Source organism: Trichosurus vulpecula, chromosome 1 (genome assembly GCF_011100635.1).
Source record: "Trichosurus vulpecula isolate mTriVul1 chromosome 1, mTriVul1.pri, whole genome shotgun sequence".
In the NCBI taxonomy this organism is placed as follows: Eukaryota; Metazoa; Chordata; class Mammalia; order Diprotodontia; family Phalangeridae; genus Trichosurus; species Trichosurus vulpecula.
In genome coordinates, this window is record NC_050573.1 from 552,512,424 (window position 1) to 552,538,600 (window position 26,177).

A 26,177-nucleotide genomic window follows, 5' to 3' on the forward strand; every position below is an offset into this window, starting at 1 on the left:
CAGTCCTAGAGGCAGGAGGACCTGAGTTCAAATCTTACTAGCTAAGTGACCCTGGGCAAGTCACTTAACCCTGATTGCCTCAAAAAAAAAATCACTGCTTCTAGTCTAATCCCTAATCCCTTCATTTTGCATATGAAGAAACTTGGGCCCAGAGAAAGGAGGGTGACTCAGTCAAAGTCACACAGACAGTAAGCGACTGAGCTAGGATTTGAAGTCTGATCTTCTGCCTTCAAATACAGTGCTCTTCCCACCACAGCCATAGTGCCCCATCGATTCATTTCAGAGGCCCATTTTCATTTGAAACTCCTTACAGTAATCAGATAGGTGGTGCAGTGGATAGAGCCCTGAGCCTGGAGTCAGGAAGCCCTGAGTTCAAGTTTGGCTTCAGACGCTCACTAGCTAGGTGACCCTGGGCAAGTCGAATCATCATGTTTGTCTTAGTTTCCTCGTCAGTATAATGAGCTGGAGATGATTCCAGTATCTTGGCCAAGAAAACCCCACATGGGGTCATGAAGAGTCAGGCGTGACTGAATGATACAAGTCAAATTTTAATTGAAACAAATGCAGGGAAACACGTACCACCACACACTCGAGGGCTGTCATGGGGCTGCCAAGTCACTATATGGCAAACCTATCTAAATGGTCAGCTGCAGGATCTCAGGCATGGATGGGAGGAGGAAGGCCTGGAAGGAAAGCCAGGAAAGCCCCCTGGGGCCCACAGGATTCCATTAGGTCTGCAAACACAGGGTCTTAGTCTTAACACTATTGGGACAGTTAGGACGGAAGAGACTGTTTAGTTTGTTTTTGCCAAAGGAAGCTGAAGGTTAAAGCTTCCTAAGGCCACCTGCTGAAACTCTGGCTCCCAGAGTCTGTCTGGAGCTCTTGGAGCCACCAGACAACGTTGTGCCACAAGCTCGGTCTAAATACCGTGACCTGGTAAATAAAAACGAATAACAGTGTTTGGTATTCTGTTATTGTGCCCAAGTCATGAAGGGCTCCACAGTCAAGGCTCTTGACAAGGTAAATGTCAGTCTTTTGATGAAAGCCATTCCTTCACTTGGCCTGGAGCTGCCTTCCATCCAGGCTTTTGTGTATTCACTCGAACAGCCTCTGTGCCTTGACTTTTTCAGAATCACTTCTTGCCCAGGAGGAGGCTATATTGCCCTTGCTTTTGGTGGTTAATCATATCAGTAACCAGATGCAAATGTCTCAGTAATAGTACCACACCAGGAGGCTGGACGAAAAGAAAAAGGGCTTTGGAAAGCTGCCCTTGGTGGGTAATGTCTTTTTTTTCAGGGACCAAGCTTGTGATTTCTTAGCCCCCAGGCACTTGGCTTCCTAGTGGCCCTGGTGCCGATGACCTATATGATCGTGCTGGACAAACACTTCAGGAAATTCAAAGGATATTCTGGCTTTCAGCTCCAGGAGGGCTCTCAGCCCAAGAGGACTCGATCTAAGAAAGAACCAGGTGCCTCAATTTTAATTAGCAGAAAACCAAGCCATGGAAGTTAGGGAAGCTTGGGTCAAAAGACCTTGAATCTCTGCCCAGTGTGTCATCTTGCCTTGGGTGTCTTCTCACTTAAATTCACCCTCCAGGCAGCTGCTGGAGTGCCTCGCCTAAAGTGCAGTCTAACAGTGCTGCTCCTCCCTACCTCTAGGATCAAATAGAAATGCCTTTGTTTGGTATTTAAAGTCCTTTCCAGCTTTAATATAGAATACTATATATAATTGTGTGTTATATATATTTGTACATAAATATATAATAATTATATATTTCATGATACCAATAGATAATTATATTGTAGATTATATAGGATACTAATAGGTAATATTATATATTATACAAATAGATAGTTATATTTCATAGGATAATTATATATTAAATAGGATACTATTATATATTGAACAAATAGATATTGTATTTTATAGAATGCTAATAATTATATTATATATCATATAGGATACTAATAAATAATTATATTGTATATTATGGTAATATGGAATTATATAAGATACAAATATAGAATCAGATTACATATATATGATACAAATATAGAATTACATTATATAGGATATGAATATGTAATTATATACGATATGGGACACACACATATAATTATATTTTATTGGATACAGATACGAATATATGATTGTATTATATAGCATACAAATATAATTACAGTCTATATGATATACAACACTAGCATATAATTATCTGGGATGTCAGTATATAACACCAATCTATAATATACTTAATATGTAATAGCTGATACTTCTTTTAACATTCATTAGCAATGAACGCCTCCTCGGCTTCTCTCTTTCCCCTGGCTCTCAGTTCATGCCTGGAATGCACTTTTTTTTTTTACTTCTGCCTCATGGAATCTCTATTTTCTTTCAGGAGCCAGTTCAAGTACCACCTACTACATGAATCTTTTCCTGATTCCCACTCCTTACTCCCCTTCCCCAACTGCTAGTGTCTTTCTCTCAAAATTATCTTGCATTTATTTTGCATATCTCTGTTTAGGTATATGTCTCTCCAGGCTAGGTTGTGTGCTCCTAGAGGGCAGAGATGTTTGTAACAATCCTGTTACTTAACTCAGCTCCTGGCATATTATAGGTGCTTAGTATAGCCTTATTGATTGGCTCTGCTACTTGTTGCGTGATCTTGGATAAATCATTGAAGCTCTCTGGTTCTTGGTTTTTTCACCTGTAAAATGAGTAGATTGGGCCTCTATGGTTCCTTCCAGCCATGGAAGTCTAGGAGCCTATAATGTTCCACTTAGAAATGGATTATCGTAACAGCGCTGACAAGGGCCATCAGGGAGAAGGACCCATTTCTCTGTGGATCCATTTCTTTATTGTGGAGGTCAGCTGGATGGCTCAGTGGATAGAGCCCTAGGCTTGGAATCTGAAAGACTCATCTTCCTGAGTTCAAATCTGGCCTCAGATACCTACTAGCTGTGTGACCCTGGGCATGTCACATAACACTGTTTGCCTCAGTTTCCTCATCTGGAAAATGAAGTGGAGAAGGAAATGGCAAACCACGCCAGTATCTTTGCTGCAAACAAAAACCCAAAAGGGATTATGAAGAGTAGGACACAACTGAAACGACTCAAGTTTGCTGCGGAGGGGCTTCTGTTAGGTGAAGCTTGGCAAGTTATGTCAAGCCAGGATCAGTATGTGGTGGTGTTTAGCAGAGAAGGAGATGTTGTAAATTTGGCATCCTTGTTCAAGAACTGGGAGGCAATAATAGGAAAGGATGCCAGACTGGTGGGAAAAAGCTCCTACTGGAAGTCTGGCTAGGGAGATCCTGGCAGGGAAGACCTTCATGATCTGCCCAAAGCATCTGCAGACTCTTCCATCTTTCCTTCTCACCCTTCAACCCCCATCAATCAATTAACCCGCAAGCCTTATTAGTGTCAGATGCGGTTTTAGGCACTGAGGATAACAAAGGAAAAAAAAAAGTGTAACAGTCCCTGCCCTCAAGAAGCTTAAATTATTTCAGAGAAGATAACATGTAAATATGTAAATATATACAAAATAAAAACATACCCAAAATTTTGGAATTCATAAAAGGAGTCCTTAGAGGAAAATTTCTGTTTCTAAAATAAATATAAGGGGTGGCTAAGTAGTACAGTGAATAGAATTGTCCTGGAGTCAGAAAGACCTGAGTTCAAATCTAGCTTCAGACTCTTTCTAGCTGTATGACCCTATGCAAGTCACTTAGCCTTAATTGCCTCCAAAAAAATAGTGTTTGGTGGAGGAGCTTAATCCCCCCAGCAGCTGTACAAAGATGGTGCTCGAGCTGAGCTTTGAAAGAAACTAAGGGTTCTAAGAGGTGGAGGTGAGGTGTCCCTCACTCCCATCTCGATAGTATAGGATCATAAAATTTAGAGCTGGAAGAAATCATTTAGCCCTCTCACTTTATAGATGAGGATACTGAGGCTCAGAGGAGGTAAGTGACCAGACCAAAGTCACACAACTGGTGAATAGCAGAGCTTGGCTTCGATATGGACTCTGACTTCAAACCTAGTGCTTTTACTCCTATATCACAATTCCCTACAGCAGAGAAAAAGGTCACTTAATGCATCAGGATCGGAAAAGAGCCCTGGGTTTTGCTTGGGCTCATTTCTTGGTCACATGCTTCAGTGCTGGATGGTCCGTGATGGTCAGTATTGACCCACTTTGCACACTTGTGTCTGAGCTGTATTTTGGGCTTCTTAGGCCATTTTAAGAATTAAATTGGACAAAAGAGGCGCTGTGTATGTGGAAGGGGCCAAGCAGCTCATAAGGCAGATCTTGAAATGCAAATCCTCTCCACTTACCAAAGCAGCTGCTGCCACGATTTCCTTTGGACCAGATGTGGGGTGATTCTGAGCTTCCGCTCCCTCCAGGTGATAGTGAAGAGGGTTTTTTTCTTTCATGTAGCTCCCATGGTTATCAGGGATGCTGCTGGATCAAAGACGAATCAGAGGTTAGTAGCCAGAGTGGCAGGTAGTATAATTCAGCACTTTCCAAAGGCCCCTGCGGCATTCACACCATCAGGATGACTAGGGCTCTGTCAGTTAGGCCTCTAATCAAACAAGGAAATTGCTTTCCTGGGGTGAGTTGAAATGGCAGTGTAAACCCAATTGTCCTTGACAACACAGTGGCTAAGCTAACTTAAGCCTTTGAGTGATGGTGGCTAATACACAGTTAGCCTGCTTCTCTCACAGGGTCCTTGAGCCGCACACTGGGAAACATGACCGTGTTCCCCTCTCCTCCCCTGCTAAAAAGTGAGCTTCTCACAGAGGAGACAGGGCACAAAGAAAGTGATTTTTAATCAGTCATTAAACATTTGTAACTAGACTCGTTTTAGAGAAAAGCCTACATTTCTTTTTGAAAAAATTTATTAATTTTTTCAATGAATAAAAATGATTTTCTTTCCTTCTCACTCCCCACCACCATTAAAAAAGAAAAAGAGAAGAAAGTCAGATTTGTTACAACAAATAAGCATAGTCAAACAAATCCTGCAATGGTCGTGTCCAAAAAGGCTGTATCTCATTCTGTCTCCTGAGTCTGTCGCTTCTCTGTTAGAAGGTGGCTAGTAGGCCTCATCATCCCACCTCTGGAGTTGTGGTTGATAAGGCCGTCAATGTTATTATAGTGTAAATTAGTCTTCTAGTTCTGCCAGTGTCACTTTTCCTCGGCTTATACAGGTCTTCCCAGATTTCACCGAAACCATTCCTTTCACCATTTCTTACGGAGCAGTCGTGTTCTGTTACATTCATATACCATCATTCGTTCAGTCATCCCCCAGTTGGTCTCCAGTTCTTTGCTCCTATGAAAAGAGCTGCTATAAATAAATTGGTACCTATGGGCTGTATTTCAAATGAGGCCCTGGGCCTCAAGGACGGATCGGATTCGAGTTCCTAGGATTTCAATTCCCATGAAACTGTGTGTCTATGGAAGGAAGGCAAGAAGTGAACAAGCATTTATTAAGCACCTCCTGTGTGCCCGGCACCGTGCTAATCTCATTTGATCACGACAATCCAGGGACATAGGTGCTATTATCTTCATTTTACTGCTGAGGAAACTGAGATGAGAAGTAGTTAAGTGACTTACCCAGGGTCACACAGCTAGGAAGTATCTGGGGTCATATTTGAATGTAGGTCTTCTTGACTCCAGGCCTGGTGCTCTATCCATGGTGCTAGCCAGTTGCACCAGCCTGAAATGTGGGGTGTGGGGGAGGATGGAGAGGGAATAGAGACAGTAGAGGGAGCTGTAGAGAAGATGGTGGTCACAGCGGTCCCCAGAGCAGGAGAGCAGTGGCACAGTCTCCTTCACCAGCTACGGAGGGCAAGTGAAAGAGAACTGAGAGAGAAGACCTCTTCATTCACCCGGGATGGTGGAGACCAGCGGACTCTCCAAGGCTGGTTTGAATGAGTCTTTCCAACCTTTTGTTAGCCCTGCCAAAGACTTTGCCATAACAACCTTTCCGAGTGTGGACTGGGGAGAAGGGAGGAATAGGAATCTCCACCTGTGATTTCATCACTGTTATAAACTCCTGATAGGGAAACTCCCCTCACTGATGCCAAATAGCAACTCCTCTGTAATTTGTAGTCTTAGACATTCACCTAGGGCACTCAGAGATTAAGTGACTTTACCATGACCCCACCCCTAGTTTGTGTAAGAGGCAAGACTTGAACCAACTCTAGGCATTCCTAACTCTAAAGTCAGCCTTTTGTCTCTACGCCGCACTGTTATGGTCCAGTTGTTTCAGTCCTGTCTGATCCTTCGTAATTGCATTGGGTCATTCATGTCTGAAGCTGGATTTGAACTTAGGAAGAGGAATCTTCCTGACTCCAGGCCTGGAACTCTGTCTGCACCAACACCGTGCGACACTGTCTCTCCTTAATTAAGTCCACATTGCAATCTTTACTTCAACAATACATGCGCCTTACAGTTTGCTAATCTGTTGCCAATTGAGTTTAAAAGATGACCATCGACATTCTTAGCCTGAACACCAAGTACCTGGCACATAGTAGGTGCTTAACGGTTGCTCGTTAATGGAATGATCCCGACATGTCTGCATTTAAATGTTTACTTCAACAATACATGTGCCTCGTAGAGCTTGCTAGTCTGTTGCCAATTGAGTTTAAAAGACGACCGTTGAAGTTCTTAGCCCGGTGGGTTTTGGGTCTTAAGCTAACGCGTCATGCAGAAATACCTCTCCATCAAACCCTGTAATCTGTGCGAATGCAGAGTTTAGCGGCATTCGCGTTACACATCTTTTGAGTACCTACTGTGTGCGAGGCACTGCGCTCAACACCGGGAGAGAGTTGTCAAGATAAATAAGATGGAGGCCCTGCTCTCAGGTTGCTTAGCCTTAGGAAAATAAGAGATTGAAAAACATACAGAACATGGTGATTGAATCAGAGACCAGGTGGGTGGTGCAGCGGATAGAGGACCGGGCCTGGAGTCAGGAAGATTGGAGTTTGAATCCGGCCTCAGACACTGACTAGCCGTGTGACCCCGGGCCAGTCACTTCACCCCGTCTGCCTCAGTTTCCTCATCTGTAAAGTGAGCCGGAGAAGGAAACGGCAAAGCGCTCCAGGATCTCTGCCAAGAGAACCCCAAAAGGGGCCACGAAGGGTCAGACGTGACTGGAGACAACTAAACAACAGCACCTCGAGGCAACGGCGGAGCCAAGATGGCGGCTGGACAGCGGGGGCTTGCGCGAGCTCCCCCGCCAGGTCCCTCCAAAAACCTACGGAAATGGCTCTGAACCCGTCCTAGAACGGTCGCTGGGTGAGGTCTACCCCGCACGGAGCTGGGAGCAGAGCCCAGAGTGGGCTGCGCCGGGACCAACCAGGCGATGGGGCGTAAACATCTGCCTTGCCCTACAAGAAAATAAGGGAAAAGGAGATGATGGGGAGGGGGGTGACAGAGGGGAGGGCTGCCTGGGGAACGGGACAATCAGAATACACGCCGTCTTGGAGTGGGGGGGGGGGAGGGTAGAAATGGGGAGAAAATTTGTAGTTCAAACGCTTGTGAAAATTAATGCTGAAAACTAAAAATATTAAATAAATATTAAGTAAAAAAAAATAAAAGAAAAAAAAAGAAACCTTACCAGGAGGTAACCTATCAGCTCCAGAGGAGGGGCAAGATCCCATCCGCTTGGAGCGGCTAGGGAAGTATTCGTGGAGGGGGAGGTTTTAAGCTGAATGTGGAAGAAAAGATAGAATTTGGCTTGGCAGAGAGAACAGGGCAGAACATCTCAACTGGTAGCCTAAAAGACAGAGAGGCTCTGGCGGCTAAAACATGGTCAGCCAGCTCAGAAGGTTTCCTTAAAATGCCTGGCAGTGAGTATTTTCCTATTCCTTTAAAAAATTAGCCTTTTTCTTCTTACCTTCGGTTTTCACATCAGCTTCTTTTTCTAATACTGCATAAGATCCTCTCCTACCCAGCAATCCATCCCTTTGTAACAGAGATTAAAAAAAGAAAGGGGGGAAAAGCAATTTAGAAAAACCAACCGAAACACCAAGTGCCTGGCACATAGTAGGTGCTTAATAATTGCTTGTTAATGGAATGACCCCCTGTATCTGACAGCATATGCAGTATTCCATACCTGTAGCGCCCCGTTTCTGTAAAGAAGGGAGAGAGGTACATTTTTTCAACCTTTCTTTGAGGCCAAATTAATTTATTCTAATTACACATTAGTTTCTATTTACGCTGTTGTAGACGTTGTATATGTATTTTCTTGTTGTGCTTACTTCCCTCTGCATCAGTTCATATCAGACATATAAAAATCCTTTGTATTTTTACCTTCTTATGGCTCAGTAACCTTCCCTTTCATCCACGCACCACAATTTGGTTAGCCATGCCGCAGTTGATGGGCATCCACTTTGTTTCCACTTTTGTGTCGTTATGGATATTTTGGTGTGTATAGAGCCTCCTGTAGACACTTGTATTTGGCTTCCTTCAAGTATGTAGGTGTCACAGTGGATAGAGTGCTGGACCTGGAGTCGGAAGGACCTGATTTCAAATTCTTCCTCAAACATTCCTAGTTGTGTGACCCTGGGCAGTCACTTGATCTGACTGCCTCACTTCCCAATCAGCACTTACCTTCCAAGGTTGTTGCGACGATAAAATAAGATTTATAAAGCACTTTGCAAACCTTAAAACACAGAAATGTTAGTTATGCTGTCGTTATCGTTAGCCTACTGGGTCCCAGTTACTTAGCACATCACCGATGCTACTATTTCCACAAGGAAGGAATGGGAATACTTTTTTCTCCTCCTCTCAGTTCTCTTGATTATCGGGCTTGGATTTGCCATGGCTGGCAAATTTTGTATGTTACCAAAGGCCAAGTTTTACATGTGTGTTTTTCTTGTTATCAGGCAGACATACCCTTATGTAGTTTGCCATTAACAGGTGCCTAAGGAGTGAAACACGCTGAAAAACCAACTTGGGGGGCTGATGTGCCTCACTTTTTTCCAGACCCTAGAGAGGATTTGGAGTAGACAATGGACAGCCATTGAGCCATGAACATAGACTCATCAGACATCAAAGGGAAAATACAACTCTGGAGCTCAGGTTTCCCTTTCTTTCCTCCCGTCTTCTTTGTTGGAGTCATCCCTAGCAGGCATAGCAAAGCCTTTACAGGTTGGAAAAGAGCATGTTCAAAGAAGCTCTCTGCTGGCTGCCTTAAGCATAGGTGGAAGAGACCCCGAATCCGGCGGGAAGGCAGAGAAACCACCGTTAGCACCACACAATTATGTAACTTCTGAAGGAGTGCTACACCAATGCCTTTTCTCATAGTCTTTTGATACCAAATGGCTTTTTAGATGTCCTTTTTTAATTGATTAGAGCTTAGCTGTGGTGAAAGGAAACAAGAGGAGAAATTCAGGGTTGGGCTCCTCTTCAAATCAAACCTGGTGCTAACGTTGTGCTGATGTGTGTGAAGGTAGAAACATTTAGGAGTCTCACTTCAATGTTGCTCTTGGAGTTCATGCTGTGTAAAGGTCTTATGGGTAAATTTGCTTTTGAGGTACAATTTCTAGGCTTTTATAAAATTTATTTTTTTAATGAACAAAAATTGATTTTCTTTTTTTGTGACTTTTAAAAAATTTATTCATATTTAGTTTTCAGCACTCATTTCCACAAGATTTTGAATTCTAGATTTTCTCCCCATCTCTCCCCTCTGCCCGACTCCAAGATGGCATGCATTCTGATTACTCCTTCCCCCAGTCTGCTCTCCCTTCTATCAACACCGCCCCCCCCCATCCTTTCCCCCTTACTTCCTTGTAGGGCAAGATAGATTTCTATACGCCATTGCCTGTATATCTTATTTCCCAGTTGCATCTAAAACCAGTTTTTGACATTTGTTTTTAGAACTTTGAGTTCCAAATTCTCTCCCTTCTTCCCTCCCCACCCACCCTCATTGAGTAGGCAAGCAATTCAATATAAGTTATACATGTGTATTTATGCAAAACACTTCCATAATAGTCATGTTGTGAAAGACTAACTATATTTCCCTCCATCCTATCCCACCCCTCCATTTATTCTGTTTTCTCCTTTGCCTGTCCCTTTTCAAAAGTGTTTGCTTCTGACTACCCCCTCCCCAATCTGCCCTCCCTTCTATCATCCCCTCCCTATTATCCCCTTTCCCCCTACTTTCTTGTAGGGCAACGTACCCAGTTGAGTGTGTATGTTATACTCTCCTTAAGTCAAGTCCGATGAGAATAAGGTTCATTCATTTCCTTTTACCTCCCTGCTCTTCCCCTCCATTGTAACAGCTTTTTCTTGCCTCTTTTATGTGAGATAATTTACCCCATTCTATCTCTCCCTTTCTCCTTCTCCCAATATATTCCTCTCTCACTCCTTAATTTTATTTTTTAGATACCATCCCCTCCTATTCAACTCACCCTATGCCCTCTGTCTTTATGTAGATATGTATATATGTATGTATGTATGTATGTATGTATGTATACTCCCTTCAACTACCCTAATACTGAGAAAGATCTCATGAGTTACAAATATTATCTTTCCATGTTGGAATGTAAACAGTTCAACCTTAGTAAGTCCCTTATAATTTCTCCTCACTGTTTACCTTTTCATGCTTCTCTTGATTCTCTTATTTGATTTGATTTTCTATTCAGCTGTGGTCTTTTCATCAAGAATGCTTGAATGTCCTCTATTTCATTGAATATCAATTTTTCCCCTGAAGGGAAAAAACTCAGCTTTTCTAGGTAGGTGATTTTTGGTTTTAATCCTAGCTTCTTTGACCTCCAGAATATCATATTCTAAGCCCTTCAATCCCTTAATGTAGAAGCTGCTAAATCTTGTATTATCATGATTGTGTTTCCACAATACTTGAATTTTTTCTTTCTGGATACTTGCAATATTTTCTCCTTGACCTGGGAATTCTGGAATTTGTCTACAATATTCCTAGGAGTTTTCCTTTTGGTGTCTTTTTCAAGAGGTGATTGGTGTATTTTTCCCATTTCTATTTAACCCACTGGTTCTAGAATATCATGGCAGTTTTCCTTGATAATTTCTTGAAAGATGATGTCTAGGCTCTTTTTGTATCATGGCTTTCAGGTAGTCCAATAATTTTAAAATTATCTCTCCTGGATCTATTCTTCAGGTCAGTGGTCTTTCCAATGAATTAGTTCACATTGTCTTCTGTTTTTTTTTATTTTTTGGTTCTGTTTTATAATTTCTTGATTTCTCATAAAGTCTTTAGCTTCCATTTGCTCCATTCTAATTTTTAAGGAATGATTTTCTTCAGTGATCTTTTGGACCTCCTTTTCCATTTGGCCAATTCTGCCTTTTAAGGCGTTCTTCTCCTCATTGGCTTTTTGGAGCTCTTTTGCCATTTGGGTTAGTCTATTTTTTAAGGTGTTATTTTATTCAGTATTTTTTTGGGTCTCCTTTAGCAAGTCATTGACTTGTTTTTCGTGGTTTTCTTGCATCACTCTCATTTCTCTTTGCAATTTTTCCTCTACTTCTCTTACTTGATTTTCCAAATCCTTTTTTGAGCTCTTTCATGACCTGAGACCAATTCATATTTTTCTTGGAGGCTTTGGATGTGGGAGCTTTGACTTTGTTGTTTTCTTCTGGTTGTCTGTTTTGATCTTCTTTGTCACCAAAATAAGATTCTATAGTCTGATTTTTTATGCTGTTTTCTCACTTTCCCAGCCAATTACTTGACTTTTGAGCTCTCTGTTGAGGTAGGACTCTGCTTCCAGAGTGAATAGTGCTCTGTCCAAATTTTCAGGGGTTTTGTGTAGCTATTTTCAGAGATATTTCTTGGCACTTGTAACTTTTCAGTTCTTCTAAGGTGATATGATCAAAGGAGAGGTGATTACTCCTCTCCTGGCCTATGCTCTGGTCTGTGAGTGACCTCACGCACTCTTTTCTGCCTTGGAACTGTGAAGAGGATTCCTTCTCCACAGCCACCACAAGCTCTTCCATGCCAGTGCTCCTCCTCATCCCAGTGCTCCTCCTCACCCCAGGACCGCCACTCAGGACTGCAACCCAGATCCAAGCAGGACAAAGTAAGAGAATCCAGCCTCGGTGCCAGCAAAGTGATCCCTGCAATCCTGCTCTGATCAGCAGCTTGATGGCCTCACCATCTGTGGGCCTGGAGCTCCTGAAGCAGCCTCTCCTGCTGCTGCTGCCACCACCGCCACCTCTACCACCCCTGGGCTGGGGCTGGACTGTGCTCGTCTCTCACCCGGTTCCAGAAGTTTCCCACTGACCTTCTACGTTGTCTTTGGTGGTTGTAGGTTGAGAAGTCTGGAAACCACCACAGCTGCTAGTGATTTCATCCTCTGAGGCCTGCTCCAGCCCCAGCTGTGCCAGTGTGGCTCCACTCCCAGCCAGGTGTGATAGGCCTTTCCTGTTCACCTTCCAGGTTGTCTTGGGCTGGAGATTTGTTTCACTCTGTCATTTTGTGGGTTCTGTAGCTCTAGAATTTGTTTAGAGTCATTTTTACAGGTATTTGGAGGGGTTTGGGGGAGAGCTCAAGCAAGTCCCTGCTTTTACTCTGCCATCTTGGCTCTGCCCCAAAAATTGATTTTCTCTCCTCACTCAACCCTGCTGAAAAGGAAGAGAAAAGCCTGGCAAAAAATTTGCATAACCAAGCAAAAGAAATTCCCACATTGACTGTGTCCAAAAATGCACATTTCCATTCTGCACACATTTATTATCAATCCCCTGCCATCATGGTTGGTCATCGTGCTAAATCTTTTAGCATCGTCATTTTCTAGATCTTGAGTGAAATGCATGCCAAGCCAAGAAAAGGATATAACTAACACTCTTTTACTTCAACCAGGCTAAGTTAGCAAAAAGCTACCTGCCTGTTGCTCCAGGGCACGTGGTGGGAGTTATTGTGGTATGGTTGAAAGTATACTGTCCTGGAGCAAGAAGACTTGAGTACAAATCCCACATTGGGCAACAACAACCACCACACTAATAGGCAGTATTTGTATAGTGCTTAAAAGCATGCAAAGCACTTTTCATGTTATCTTATTTGATCTTCTTGCCCTGTGAGGTGCTATCACTATCCCCATTTTACAGACAAGGAACCTGAGGTTGAATGATTAAATGCCCAGAGTCACATAGCTAGTGTCTGAGGCAGGCTTTGAATTCTGGTTTTGCTGGCTCCAAGTCTAGCAATCTTTCGATAGTACGATCAAGCTCCTTACCATCTTTGGACCTCAGTGTCCTCAGCTGTAAAATGAGAGAATTGGATCCCTTCTAGATCTAGCTATGTGTTCCCACTTGTTGAAATGGTGAAGAATATAGTTTTGTGGATGCTGTCACCTCAGGGGATGGAACATCTGTGATGTTTAGAGCAATACCCAATGATTAAATATCTCTCTATGCTAGGGACTCATAGTCATTATAGCTCAGATCGATCCTCTAGTTCTTAAGAATAGAGCATTTTCCTCTCACTGTACCATCAAAGGCCTGTGATACACACGTCATCCTCTCCCTCTAGTGCCATCGGAAGAATGATGTTTGAAAGGCTGCATTAGGTCATCTGGCTTCATCTATACCTGCCTCATGAAAAGAGTTTATATGTAGGGCAGTGCCGCTGGTGGTTCCATAAGTTGGGTTGAGTTCTGTGTTTACACACCACCTCTGAACTTTGTCTCTTAGACTGCTTGCTAAGAAGAGGTTATTGTTGATGGTGTAGGGTGGATGGTCCTTTGCTGCTTCCTGTAATTCAGTGACCTGGGAGCACCTCATGTGATGAATTAATTAGCCATGGAAAAGCCTAATATCTTTTTTTAAAATAAGTTTTTATTGATACCTTTTGTTTTTTTACAAAACCTGGATTTCCCACTGTCTTCCTACCCCTCCAAGTAAGACATCCCTTTTATTAAAGGACTCTTAAAAAACGCTAAGGAAGAAAAGCAATCCACAGAAGCAAAGTCTTTTGTATACCATATTCCACATCTGTGGTCCTCCACCTCTGGAAATATGTAGAGGAAGATATTCTCATATTTTTTCTTCTGGGCCCAACTTGGTGATTACAATTTTATGACATGGAGTGCTACAAAGTTGTCATATTTCACATACATTGTTCTGCTTTTCTTATTTTTCTTACTGTATTTTGTATCAGTTAGTATAAGTCTGTCCATGGAACAGCATAATTACTGTAATTCTGTCCTTTCCTTTTTATGGGCCTCACTTAGGTCCTAATGGCAACTGAAAAGTTCTCTGAGAGATTCATTGAGCTGAAAGGGTCACCCCCAGCACTCAGCCCAGTTTTGGCTGAGCTCTGTCAAGGGCTTTCCCCTTTGATTCTCTTGCCCTCCTTCCATACTCCATTCCCTTTAAAACCACATTCTTGTGCTTTCAGAAGTCTATTGTCAAAACCACTGAGGCTAAAGTTAGATATAGTGCCACATTCCAGACTTTGTAAGTGGAGACTTGAGGGGAAGGGAAAATAGGATAAAGGATTTTAATAGGCCAAATAAGCTCTTAGAAGCCCTAGCGATTCTTTGAAATCTCTTTGCAAAGATCTATGTGTGTTTGCATGTGAGATATACTCCTGCCTGACTAAATCAAGATGGAGAAAGGAATAATTCACAGAGCTGCCTTTCAGATCTTCAAAGGATAACCAGCAGCTCTTCCCTGGACTTTCTGAAGCCGCCTCTTGAGAAGATGTGTATTCCATCCAGGGATGGGTAGGTAGTAAGAATAACGTAAGAAGGAATCTGGTCTATTCCACTGAGGCAGACATATTGTAAGCTAATGCTTTGGAGAGGAGGCTCAAAGAGGCTTTATTTTCCAAATGCTTGCTTCTTCTTTGGTTGAATGTACCATGATGATTTTTCCAGTTGTGTAGTTGGAGATCTTGGAGTTACTAGAACTATACTATCCTGGTCCAGCTTCATGGCCTTAGTTAGGTTTTGACATTCCACATGAGGTGGGGCCATTGCTTTAGGAGAGGAGACAGGAGTTGAGTTTCTGGTGATTGATACAGTATTGAGGGCATGTACATGTGTCATTGAGAAGCATCATGGGAAGTTGACATGCCCCCTATTCCTGGGTCTGAATTTCAACTCAAGGACTTTGAAATGGACTATGTTGCTGATCATAGGTCAGCAGCCTTTCTCTGAAAGAACAAACAGACCCAGCAACTTACAAACAGGCTTTAAAGAACTTTCTACGGCAGGAGTTCTTAACCATTTTTTGTGTTATGACACAGACTCCTTTTGGCAGTCTGGAGAAACCTATTGATCCCATCTTAGAAGAATGTTTTAAGTAACTGAAAGAAATGCTAAATTTCAATTAGATGGTAGTAAAAAAAAGTATGTGGGTCTGGGTGTGGGTGTGTAATTTTTCCTGTCCTACTTCATAGATTCTCTGAAGTTTATTCATGTATCCCTTAGGGGTTCTTAGACCCCAGGTTCAGATCCCTAGCTCTAAGGCAATGGGCTGAAACTCCCAAATCTCTCCCTGTTTTGGTTGGAGTACAATGCTAATGAAACCAAAGTCATGGATTTGTTTCTTTAATATGTATCATCTGACTCCACCGTGTTCCAGAGCCATAACTAGGAATTTTTTTGCATTGAGGACAGATACTACCACTCTTCCCCATCCTGCCTCCCATATAAGTGAGGACATGGGGAGCACATGCTCACACTTGCCATGCCTTCACTTGATATGGTGGAGCAGCAGGGGTGGAACTCATCTTGGTCTTCTCTTTCTAATTGCCTATCTGAACTAATTATTCTTTCTAACTGGCTACTAAGCTCTGTCATTTCATTAGTCTTGAAGGACTGACAATGCTGAAAGAACACTCTAAATATGGCATTCTGGGGCAAAGCCCTGGTTTCCCTCTCCTAGATATGTTTCTGTCCTGTTCTGCAACCACAGACTATGACCCCCAAACCAGACAAATGTCTTATAAATTAATCACAGTGATGCCTGGGAAGAAAGTATGGACATGCCAATGAGATGCTTCACTGGGAAATCAACGAAGGCCACATGATGGATTCGTGTATAATGAATTGCAGGGTCCACAGAAAATAGGATACAAGTGGGTTTTCTTTGTTTCTGTGCCTGAGAAAGGCAAAAGTAAGCTTGCTTGAAAAGTGTAATGAGGATGACAAATGGTTAGCTTTTAAAAGTGATAGTTGGGAGTTGTGCATTAGAGATCCACAATTTGTTTTCTTGGATATAATAAAGGAATAAAGGGGCCTTCCTCATTTCTCAGAGCCCTTGGAACCTCCTTACAATCTTCTCACTCCCCAAAGTAGAAAGAACGAAGTCTCTTGAAGTCAAGGTTGCCATTTCCTCTCCACAATTCCAAAAGTACCAAAAAAAAGGCATCAGCATAGTGTACCAACATGAGATCACATTGGCACGAATGAATGAAAAAGCATTTATTAAGCACTTATTACATGCCAAACATTGTGTTAAGTCCTGGGGATACATATACAAATACAAAAGTAAAGGCAGTCCCTGTTTACAAAAGGAGCTTACAATCTAACATAGGGGAGTGGTGGCCAGGGAGGGGACACTTAGGCAGAAGTTTACCAGGATGGTGACTGGGGTTACAGACTGGTACACTCCATTCATGGACAATGATAGAGTTGATTTGATTATGGTCCACAGTTCCAGAATTGGGGGAAGAGTGATGAAAAGGTGTACCTGTGGAGGCAAGGTAATTGGTGAGATTGGGAAGCGGATGTCCAGTGAGTAGGGAATGACGTGAAGAGTAGAGGCTGGGGATTTCCTGACACAGTAGTCTGTGGAGGCAGTGACCAATCAGAAGAAAAGGCCAAATTGTGAGAACTGATTTCTGATGTGGTTGGCAAGGTAATGAGCCTGGAGATGAGCAGAGAGCAGGAGCTGATGCCATCTTCATGATAGCCCCTGTCAGGTAGGTAGAGTTGTTGTTACTATGCCCAGTTTATGGGTGAGAGAACTGGACAAATATGCCCTGGGTATGTAGCCGCTTCTCCAACTACCTGCTATAGAATCAAGGTGCTGGTTTTGGTAGATACTTAGTCATCTACCTCTATTGACCGCCTTACTTTTGAAGACTTCTGGGATAGATGGGAGGCTGTCAATTTTGTCTCTAGCTAATGAAGATTTAGTCATGACAATTGGTTATTTGGGGCCAAATCTTTGAAAAGGCAGTGTTGGTGACCGGATTTCATAGCTGGGGATAGATAGAGGTGGTAGGTGCTTTTTTATGATGAAGAAATCCTTTATTCTAAATCACCTTTCAAACTGTTCTCTACAAGCTGTTTCACAGACAGGGATCCTGGGGTATGAAAGCAGATGTGGGGAATGATGAGACAGCATTATGCCTGCCTCTGGATTGCAAAGCAGTAATTGCATGTGCAGTTATAATTTTTCTAAGACATACTGGGTCCTTTTTACTCTCTCTTTCTCCTCTTCCTATGTCCCAGTGCAGTTATACTGAAATGTAGGCTGATTTCTCACTGGACTAAATTGTCCTTCATTTGGCCCCTCTCTAAAAGAAATAACCCCCAAATAATGCTAGATCTATATAATTCAATTTCTTCAACGTTAAATCAACCACATCGATTGAATTAGACATTTTCCCCCTTTGCCTTCCTCCCCTTGCTTCCCTCTCACCCTCTCCCTACAAATTGCATCTCAGAATGAAATCTGGTTAAATTTTTAAAAAGGAGGCCCACTCGGCTATCAGTCTGATTTATGAGCCCTCGAGGGACAAAATTTTCTTGGCTTACAAGCACAGGCAATGCCTCCTAGAGGCTCCGGAAGAATTCAGTGGCACTTCTCTCATGAAAATGAGTTATTTTTCAGGGACACTTTCTGGAAAAAGTTGCATCTTCTGACCTTGTCCCTGGTTGTAATAGCTGTGAGATTGTCCAAGTGATCTTGGGGAAGCTGAGTTGAGAGAGTTAAGCCCTGGAATTCTCCTAGTCTTCATGTGTTTGGTGGCATTTAAAGCTTCCAAGACTGGGGGTGCATGGATTGAAGGGGCAAAGGAGGGTGACGGAAAAGAACTTTTAGAAGCCAAGGACTTTGGAAAAAGCCTACCAATTTAAAGCCCAGCTGTCTCCCCTTAGGACGGTTCTCATCTATGCTGTACTGTGCTCGGGCTGTGAACCCACTGATGGCCCTTCCAGACGCAGGATGTTATTATCTGCTCAGTGAAAAAGGAAACTGTTTTGCTATTAGAATCAAAGGCATGACTTGGTGGTCTCTCGGGCACGATCCATTTATTTACGTATTTTAAGCCTCTGAGGTCACTGCTTCTGCTGAGGGAGTGTTGGAAACAGTTTGGAAAACTGATCTATGTCCTGCATTTATTAGTATAGCAGGTATATATCAGGTGCCTAGTGTGTGCTAAGCACTGTGCCAGAGGTGGGAGGGAACAAGGATTTAAGTGCCTACTATGTGCCAGGGATGGTGCCAAGCATTGTGCCAGAGGCGGGAGGGAACAAGGATTTAAGTGCCTACTATGTGCCAGGGACGGGGTGGGGGGGAAGGAACAAGGATTTAAGTGCCTACTGTGTGCCAGGGATGGTGCTAAGCATTGTGCCAGAGATGGGAAGGAACAAGGATTTAAGTGCCTACTGTGTGCCAGGGATGGTGCTAAGCATTGTGCCAGAGGTGGGAGGGAACAAGGATTTAAGTGCCTACTATGTGCCAGGGATGGCGCTAAGCATTGTGCCAGAGGTGGGAGGGAACAAGGATTTAAGTGCCTACTATGTGCCAGGGAAGGGGTGGGGGAGGGAACAAGGATTTAAGTGCCTACTGTGTGCCAGGGATGGTGCTAAGCATTGTGTCAGAGGCGGGAGGGAACAAGGATTTAAGTGCCTACTATGTGCCAGGGATGGTGCTAAGCACTTTACAGATATTCTTATTTGATCCTTACGACGACTAGCCTGGGAAGCAGGTGCTTTTCACAGTTGAAGAAACCGAGGCAGATGGAAGTGAAGTGACTTGCCCTGGGTCGAGCAGCTAGTAAGTGTCTTGGGAGGGAGTTGAGCCTGATTCGATGCCTGGTGCTTTCTCTACCGAACCACCTAGCTCTCAGACGACACAAAAGAACAAAACCAAAATAATCCCTGACCTCAGATAGCTTACATTCTAGGGAAACAACACATATGAAGAGAAGTCCATACAAAATACATACAAAGTAATTTGGAGAGGGGAACCACTAATAGCTCGAGGAGGGGGATTTGCGGGAGAAGTCTTCTGTAGCAGGTGGCATTAGAGCTGAACCTTGAAAGAAGCTGAGGATTCTAAGATGGCAGATGAAGAGCAAGTGCGTTCCAGGCATGAGAGACAGCCTATGCAAAAGTGTGGAGATGGAGAATGAAATGCCTTGTATGAGGGACAGCACCAAGGCCAGTTTGGGATCCTGGCGAGTGTGTGAAGGGAAGTAGTGTGTCGTAAGACTGGAAGGGGAATCTAGAGGTAGGAAATAAAGGATTTTAAATGCCAAACAGATAACTTTGTACATTATCCTAGGTTGACAATAGTGAGACATCGAAGTTTCTTAAGCGAGAAAATGACGTGGTCAGATGGATTAGAAATATATCAGTTTGGCAGCTATGGAGAGCATGAATGGGAGACTGGGAGCAGGGAAACCAAGACCATGTTCTATCTTGATATGCCATCAAAGAAGTTGGCCATTTGGTGCATTTCAGGGAGAAGCTGTTGTATCTGCGGCACTTGATCCTTTAAATTTTTCTCATTTGGTTTGGTAAATCACTTAAGGTAGGAGGGCCTTAGTTGTCTTATCTATAAAATGGGGGGAACCAACTGTCCCTACCTATCTCCTTCATGGGGCTGATGTGTCAAATAAAAGAATGGATGTGGAAGCACCATGTAGAATTTGGGTCTGTGACAGTCATTGCTGAGGGAAGACATGATAGCCAACTTCGAGTATTTGAGATTAGACTTGTTCTGTTTGGCCTCAGAAGGCAGAACCAGTAGCAATGGGTAGAAACTGTCAAAAGGCAAAGGCATGGCCAAAATTCTGTGATCTTCTGATGTTTCTTGAACCTATTAGGAGGATCCAATGAGAGAGAGAGAGAGTAGGAAAGTGCAGTAGAAAGAGTTCGGGTTTTGGAGTTTGAAACCAAAGCTTGAATCCTAGTTCTGTGCAAATCACATAACCCCTTGAATCCTCAGTTCACATCTACAAAATGAATAAGCTGAACTAGATGACCTAAGGTCCTTGCCAACGCTAAATAAGGGATCCATCCTAACATGTAAGACCATTACGATTTCTCTTCTTCCAGGATAAATATAGCATTGTTGTAGTTGGGTGAATTTTTTTGATTCTAAAAAATGTGTTTGAGATTGCTGACTTATTCATTTTGGGGAATCACCATGGCTACCATTTTTAACTCCTTATCATCTTCTTTCTCCACAGAACGAAGTGGAGCTGGGAGAGCTGCTGCTGTCATTGAATTATCTACCAAGTGCTGGAAGATTGAATGTTGATGTGATAAGAGCCAAGCAGCTTCTTCAGACAGACATGAGTCAAGGCTCAGGTAAAGATGTGTGTTGACAAAGGGCAGAGGTTTCCTCAGGCGAAGGGAGCACCTGGGAGTGGGAGGCTACAGGTCCAATTCTCCCTGGTTGGTCAAGGAAGGCTTTTCAAAAGACCTTGAGGAGGATGGCAGGTGAGGGAAATGAGCCCCAGAAACTTTGTTTTGTTTAATCTTCACATCTGGCAAAGAGCTTCGTGAACAATAAATGTTTTCAAAATGTTGGATGGTAGAGGGGATTTTTTTTTTCAGATTTCTCTCACTTATAGAAGCTAGTGAATACTATCTTGGTGACCTAATTGGAGATCTGTAACTAGAAATATTCTGAGATCACATTTGAAAAATGCTGTCAGTTCATGAAGAAAGGAAAAATATTTATTAAGCACCTATTACATGTCAGGCACTGTGCTAAGCGCTCTACAAATATTATCTCATTTGGTACAACAATCCTGGGAGGTAGGTTCTATAATCATTCCCATTTTACAGTTTAGGAAACTAAGGCAGACAGAGGTTAACTAACTTATCCAGGGTCACAGAAGCAGGATTTGGACTCAGGTCCTGCTGACTCTGGGTCCAGTGCTCCAGCCCCTATACCCATATGGTTTTGAGGATTCAACTTCTTTTTTAATTTATTTTTTGCTACATTTTAAGTGCTAAAATTTTCCCTGCTCCCTCTGTACTAGAGATGTCCACCATTTGACATATCTGTAGATGTGTGTATATATATGTGTGTGTGTATGTGTGTAGGCATGTAGTATGTATGTAAAACCATACTATGCATACTGCTGTTCCCTTTGGCTTTTAAAGCCCTTCATAACGTAGCTCTCTCCTGCCTTTCCAATTTTCTTCTTTTTTAAGTGCAACGTCTCAATTTATTTTAATAATATTTTATTTTTCCCCAATTATGTGTAAAACAGTTTTTAACATTTTTTAAAGTTTTGAGTTCCAAATTGTATCCCTCCCTCCCTCCCTCCCCATCCCTTCCCTGAGACAATAAGCGACCTGTATATAGGTGCAAGCACATAAAACATTTCCCCATGTAGATTTAATTTCTAAAGGAATTTTGTATTTGTGAATCCACCGACTAGCACAGTGCCTAGCATATAGTGGGCACTTAATACATGCTTCTAGATTGATCCCTCAGAGTGCTGCTCTTGCAATTCAGGAATGATAACAGCAGGTGGCAACAGTGTGCAAAACTCAGGACATGTGAACCATAAGGAGCAGGCATCTTAAATTCTAATCATCATCATGGTCATCATTATTGGGATTTATATGGAACTTTACGGTTTGCAGATATATCGTTATCATTAATGATGATGATGACAATTTACATCTATATAGTTTTGTTGTGTAGTCGTTTTCACTGGTGTCTTTTCATGACCCTGTTTGGGGTTTTCTTGGCAAAGAAACTGGAGTGATTTGTCATTTCCTTCTCCAGTTCATTTTCCAGATCAGGAACTGAGGCAAACAGGGATTAGTGATTTGCCCAGGCTCACACAGCTAGGAAATGCCTGAAGCCGGATTTGAACTCAGGAAGATAGATGAGTCTCCTGACTCCAGCGCTGGCACCCTACCCACTGCGCCACCTAGTGGCCATTTCACATTTATTAGCTATTTCTTTTAATTCTTTGATCCTTCCCAATAATCCCTTAGGTAGGGCATATGAGTTTTATCTCCATTTTACAGTTTTGTAAACTGAGGCTCAGAAAGGCTAAGTCCTGTATAGAATCATAGATTTAGAGTTGCAAGAGACCTTGGAGGTCATCTAGATTAGTCTCTTCCCTTTTTTAGATGAGGAAACTGAGACCCAGAGGGTTAAATAACTCCCCTAAAGTCACACAGGTGGCAGATAGTAGGAGTGGGAATTCAAATGCAGGTTCTCTGACTCCAAATCCCTTGTTCTCCTCACAGCACCTCTCTGAGAATAAGAATTAATGTCACTTCAATTTAAACCCTCTTCATCTACCCTTAAATCCACAGCACTTTCTGCTATGCCAAATGACCTAAGGACATCTTCTCAGTTCAGTCTCCAAAACTTGAGAATTAATGTTTCCCCTCCTTGGTTATCAAAAATAAGCCTCTTTTTAATATTTAAATTTTATAATATTTAAGTTTAAAAATTGTATCAGAGATTATATTTTAGAGCCAACTTTACAGTTTTAATGGATATTTAACCTAGTTTCACTTCATCAGGAAATGGCTTTTTCTATGAGAACAGAAATGGTATAATTGAGGTAGCCATCCCTTGCAAAGCACTGAGGGCAAAAGTGGTGATGCCCAAACTCATCTTTGCCTTTAATACTGACTCTGATGTAGTTAGCTGCTAGGTAGGACAGTGGATAGAGTCCTGGGTCTTTAGTCAGGAAGACCTGCGCTCAAATTCAGCTTCAGATACTTATTAGCTAGGCGACCCTGCGAAAGTCACTTTTGTCTGCCTCAGTTTCCTCAACTGTAAAATTGGTACGATGATAGTACCTACCTTCCAGGATTGTTGTGAGGCTCAAATGAAGTTATATTTGTTTAGCACAGTGCCTGGCACATAGTAGGTGCCGTGTAAATGCTTTTTTTCTCTCTCTCTTCTCTTCCCCTAATGTGATACAGTGGAAACAGTACTAAGAGCTAACTTTTAAATAAAGAATGCTAGATTTGGAGTCAAAGGACGTCCATTTAAATTCCATTCCTGTTGCTTACTCATCCCTGTGAGGTTGAGCTAATGTTGTACCTCTTTCTTTCTTGCCTGTAAAAGGGGTGTGTTTGGCTGAACTCGATGACTTCTTAAGTATCCTTCCAGGTCTAATCTTACAATACAACCCTGTTGGAGGGTGTTGGTGTCTCCCTCTCAAACTCAGAGGATTCAAATAGGTTGTTGCTGAGTTGTTTCAGTCATGTCCGACTTCTTGTGACCCCATCTGGCGGAGATACTGGAGCGGTTTGCCATTGCCTTCTCCAGCTCACTTTCCTCATGAGAAAATTGAGGCAAACAGGGTGAAGTGACTTGCCCAGGGTCACACAGCTAGGAAGTGTCTGAGGCCAGATTTGAACTCATGAGAATGAATCTTTCTGACTCTAAGCCCAGTACCCTATCCACTGCACCACTGAGCCACCCTCTTACTCCTGGTAACATCTAGTAAGTGCCTCAGGCAGGCTTTGAACCTGAGTCATAGGTTACATCGGCAAATGGATTTGGAATTGGATGGGGTCTTCAAGTTACAGGGATCCAATACCTTCATTTTGTAGATGAGGAAGCCTACAGTAACAGAGCTAGTAAATATCTGAAGTGGGATTTGAACTCACATCTTCCTGGCTTCAAATCCAGCTTCCTAACCATTATATCATTTTCCTCATAAAAAGTACTGTCTGGAGATTCCACTTTTGGCTTTTTACGAATTGGCCGTATAGCTTTGGGCAGGTCATTTTCCTTCAGTGGAGGTAGTGCTGTCATAAGGGTCGGATGAGGTAATGGGCTCAGTCAGAACTAATCTTTCCTCCTCAGCTGACTCTGCCTCCTAATCTCCCTATTTCTGTGGACGGCACCACTATCATCCCAGTTAGCCTATCCTTCGAAAACTTGGTTGTCTTGGAAATTTCTCTCTTCTTTACTTCCTTCTCCCAATCCAACCAATTATCTCTCTTGTCAACTCTCCCTCTGTAACAGATCTTATATCAGTCTTTTCCTGTCTCCTCACCCTGTCACCACTCGGATCCAGCCCCTCTTTACCTCTCACCAGGATCATTTCACTGGCTTACATTTTAGGATGTTAGTCTCCTCCCTTTCCTCTCTTCAATCCATCCTCCACACAGCTACCCAAGTAACCTCCCTGTAGCATGGGTCTGACTATGTAATTCCCTTACCCAAAAACCTTCAGGGGCCCCCTATTGCCTCAAGGATAAGATGTAGGCTCCTTAGCCTGGCATTTAAAATCCTGCATAGTCTAGCTTCGCCTTTCTAGCCTTGTTTCATACTGCTGCTCACTACTAGAGAGACAGACGGGGTAGTAGATGGAGAGCTAGATTAAAGTCCTGCCTCTGACACAGACTGGCCGCGTGACCCTGGGCAAGTCGTTGAACTATTCAGTGCGACAGGCCAACTCTCCAAGATTATCAGTTGCAGACAAAGCCCTAACCTCCCTCGGTAGAATGAGTTTTCTCATTTGGGAATTCCTCCTGCCAATCAGATCACAGGTCTAGTCCCCTAACCCTGCTCCCTATGCATAGTGTTATTTCTGCTTAAATATTTCCCAGGGGTGACTTGCCTCCTCTGCCTCTGCATTCTTACAAGCTATCTTCAAGATATTCCCTTTCCACGTCTACCTATCCAAATCCCATTCCTCACCCCCCTCCCCCCAGGGCCCAGCTTATGCCATTGGCAAAAGAGCCTGAATTGGGAGTCCTGAGACCCAGTTCTAGTCTTAGATTTGCATTAGCTGACTGCATGACCTTGGGAAGAGGATAGGGAGAGGAGGTAGGAGGAACATTTATTAAGCTCCTGTTATTAACCTGGTCTGCTAGGTGGTGAAATGGACAGAACACTGGGCTTAGAATCACCAAGGTTCAGAGGAGCTGTGTCACCCTGGGCAAGTCACTTCACCCTGTTTACCTCAGTTTCCTCATCTGTAAAAGGGAACTGGAGAAAGAAATGGCAAACCACTCTAGTATCTTTGCCAGCAAAACCCCACATGGGGTCATGAAGAGTCAGACACGACTGAATAACAAAATTATTTTGGGAAGAAGGTGAGGAAAGGAGAGAGGAGTAGTATTTATTAAGCACCTATTATTAAACACCACTACGTTAAGGGCTTTGCAATTATTGTCTTGGGCGTTCACCGTATCTCTCCTTTTCTCCTCTGTAAAATGAGAGGGTTGGGCTGAAGGACCTCCAAGGGTCCCTGTGGCTCTGACCTTCCATGTCTCCTTTGTACCTCTCTCCCCAGACCCCTTTGTGAAGATCCAGCTGGTACACGGACTCAAACTTGTGAAGACCAAGAAGACTTCCTTTATGAGAGGCACAATCGATCCCTTCTACAATGAGTCATTCAGTTTCAAGGTCCCACAGGAAGAACTTGAAAACGCCAGCCTAGTATTTACAGGTAGGTGTCCTTAGCTCAGACCCTGATGGAGCCCTGGGTCACCATTTTCACTTTTGCCCTTGCTCAGGGACAGTGTCTTCCTGAGAGCCAGCTTCTAGCTTGGAGAAGATCATAAGGTCATAGCTTCTGAGCTGGAAGATGCCTCAAAAGCTGTCTGGCCCAACCCACCCATTGTACGGATGCAGAAAACGGAGGTCCAGGAAGGTTCAGTGAATTGCCTGAGGTCACGCAAATAGGGAGCATCTGAGATAGTATTTGAACTCAGTGCCTCTGAGTTCGGAGCCAGTGTTTTTCTTGTAACAAAATATAAAGAGAAAATGAAATTTTAAAAAAGAGAGCAATTTAACCAAACTAACCAACTCCATTTCCAAATATATTCTATTCATTGAGTCATCTCTTGTAAAAAAAATATGAAAAGAAAGGGAATGTTTAAAAAAAGGAAACAATTCAACAAAACTAAGCAACTCATTAGCTGCATCTGACAGTATTTGCAGCTTTCTATACCCACAGTCCCCTACTTCTCTAAGGACGGAAGGAAAGGACCTTTTTTCCCCATCTTTTTTTCAGGGACAAG

At 42.9% G+C, this 26,177-nt stretch overlaps 1 protein-coding gene across 1 annotated transcript in view; it reads left to right on the plus strand.

Annotated features, from left to right (window-relative positions):
* The window catches only part of SYT17 (synaptotagmin 17), a 91,781-nt gene that overhangs the window by 25,610 nt on the left and 39,994 nt on the right, over window positions 1-26,177 (plus strand). Inside the window, exons 6-7 of the mRNA XM_036767287.1 lie at window positions 20,396-20,516; window positions 25,448-25,603. Of these exons, the coding sequence (XP_036623182.1) occupies window positions 20,396-20,516; window positions 25,448-25,603 (277 nt within the window). The remainder of the gene's footprint in view (window positions 1-20,395; window positions 20,517-25,447; window positions 25,604-26,177) is intronic.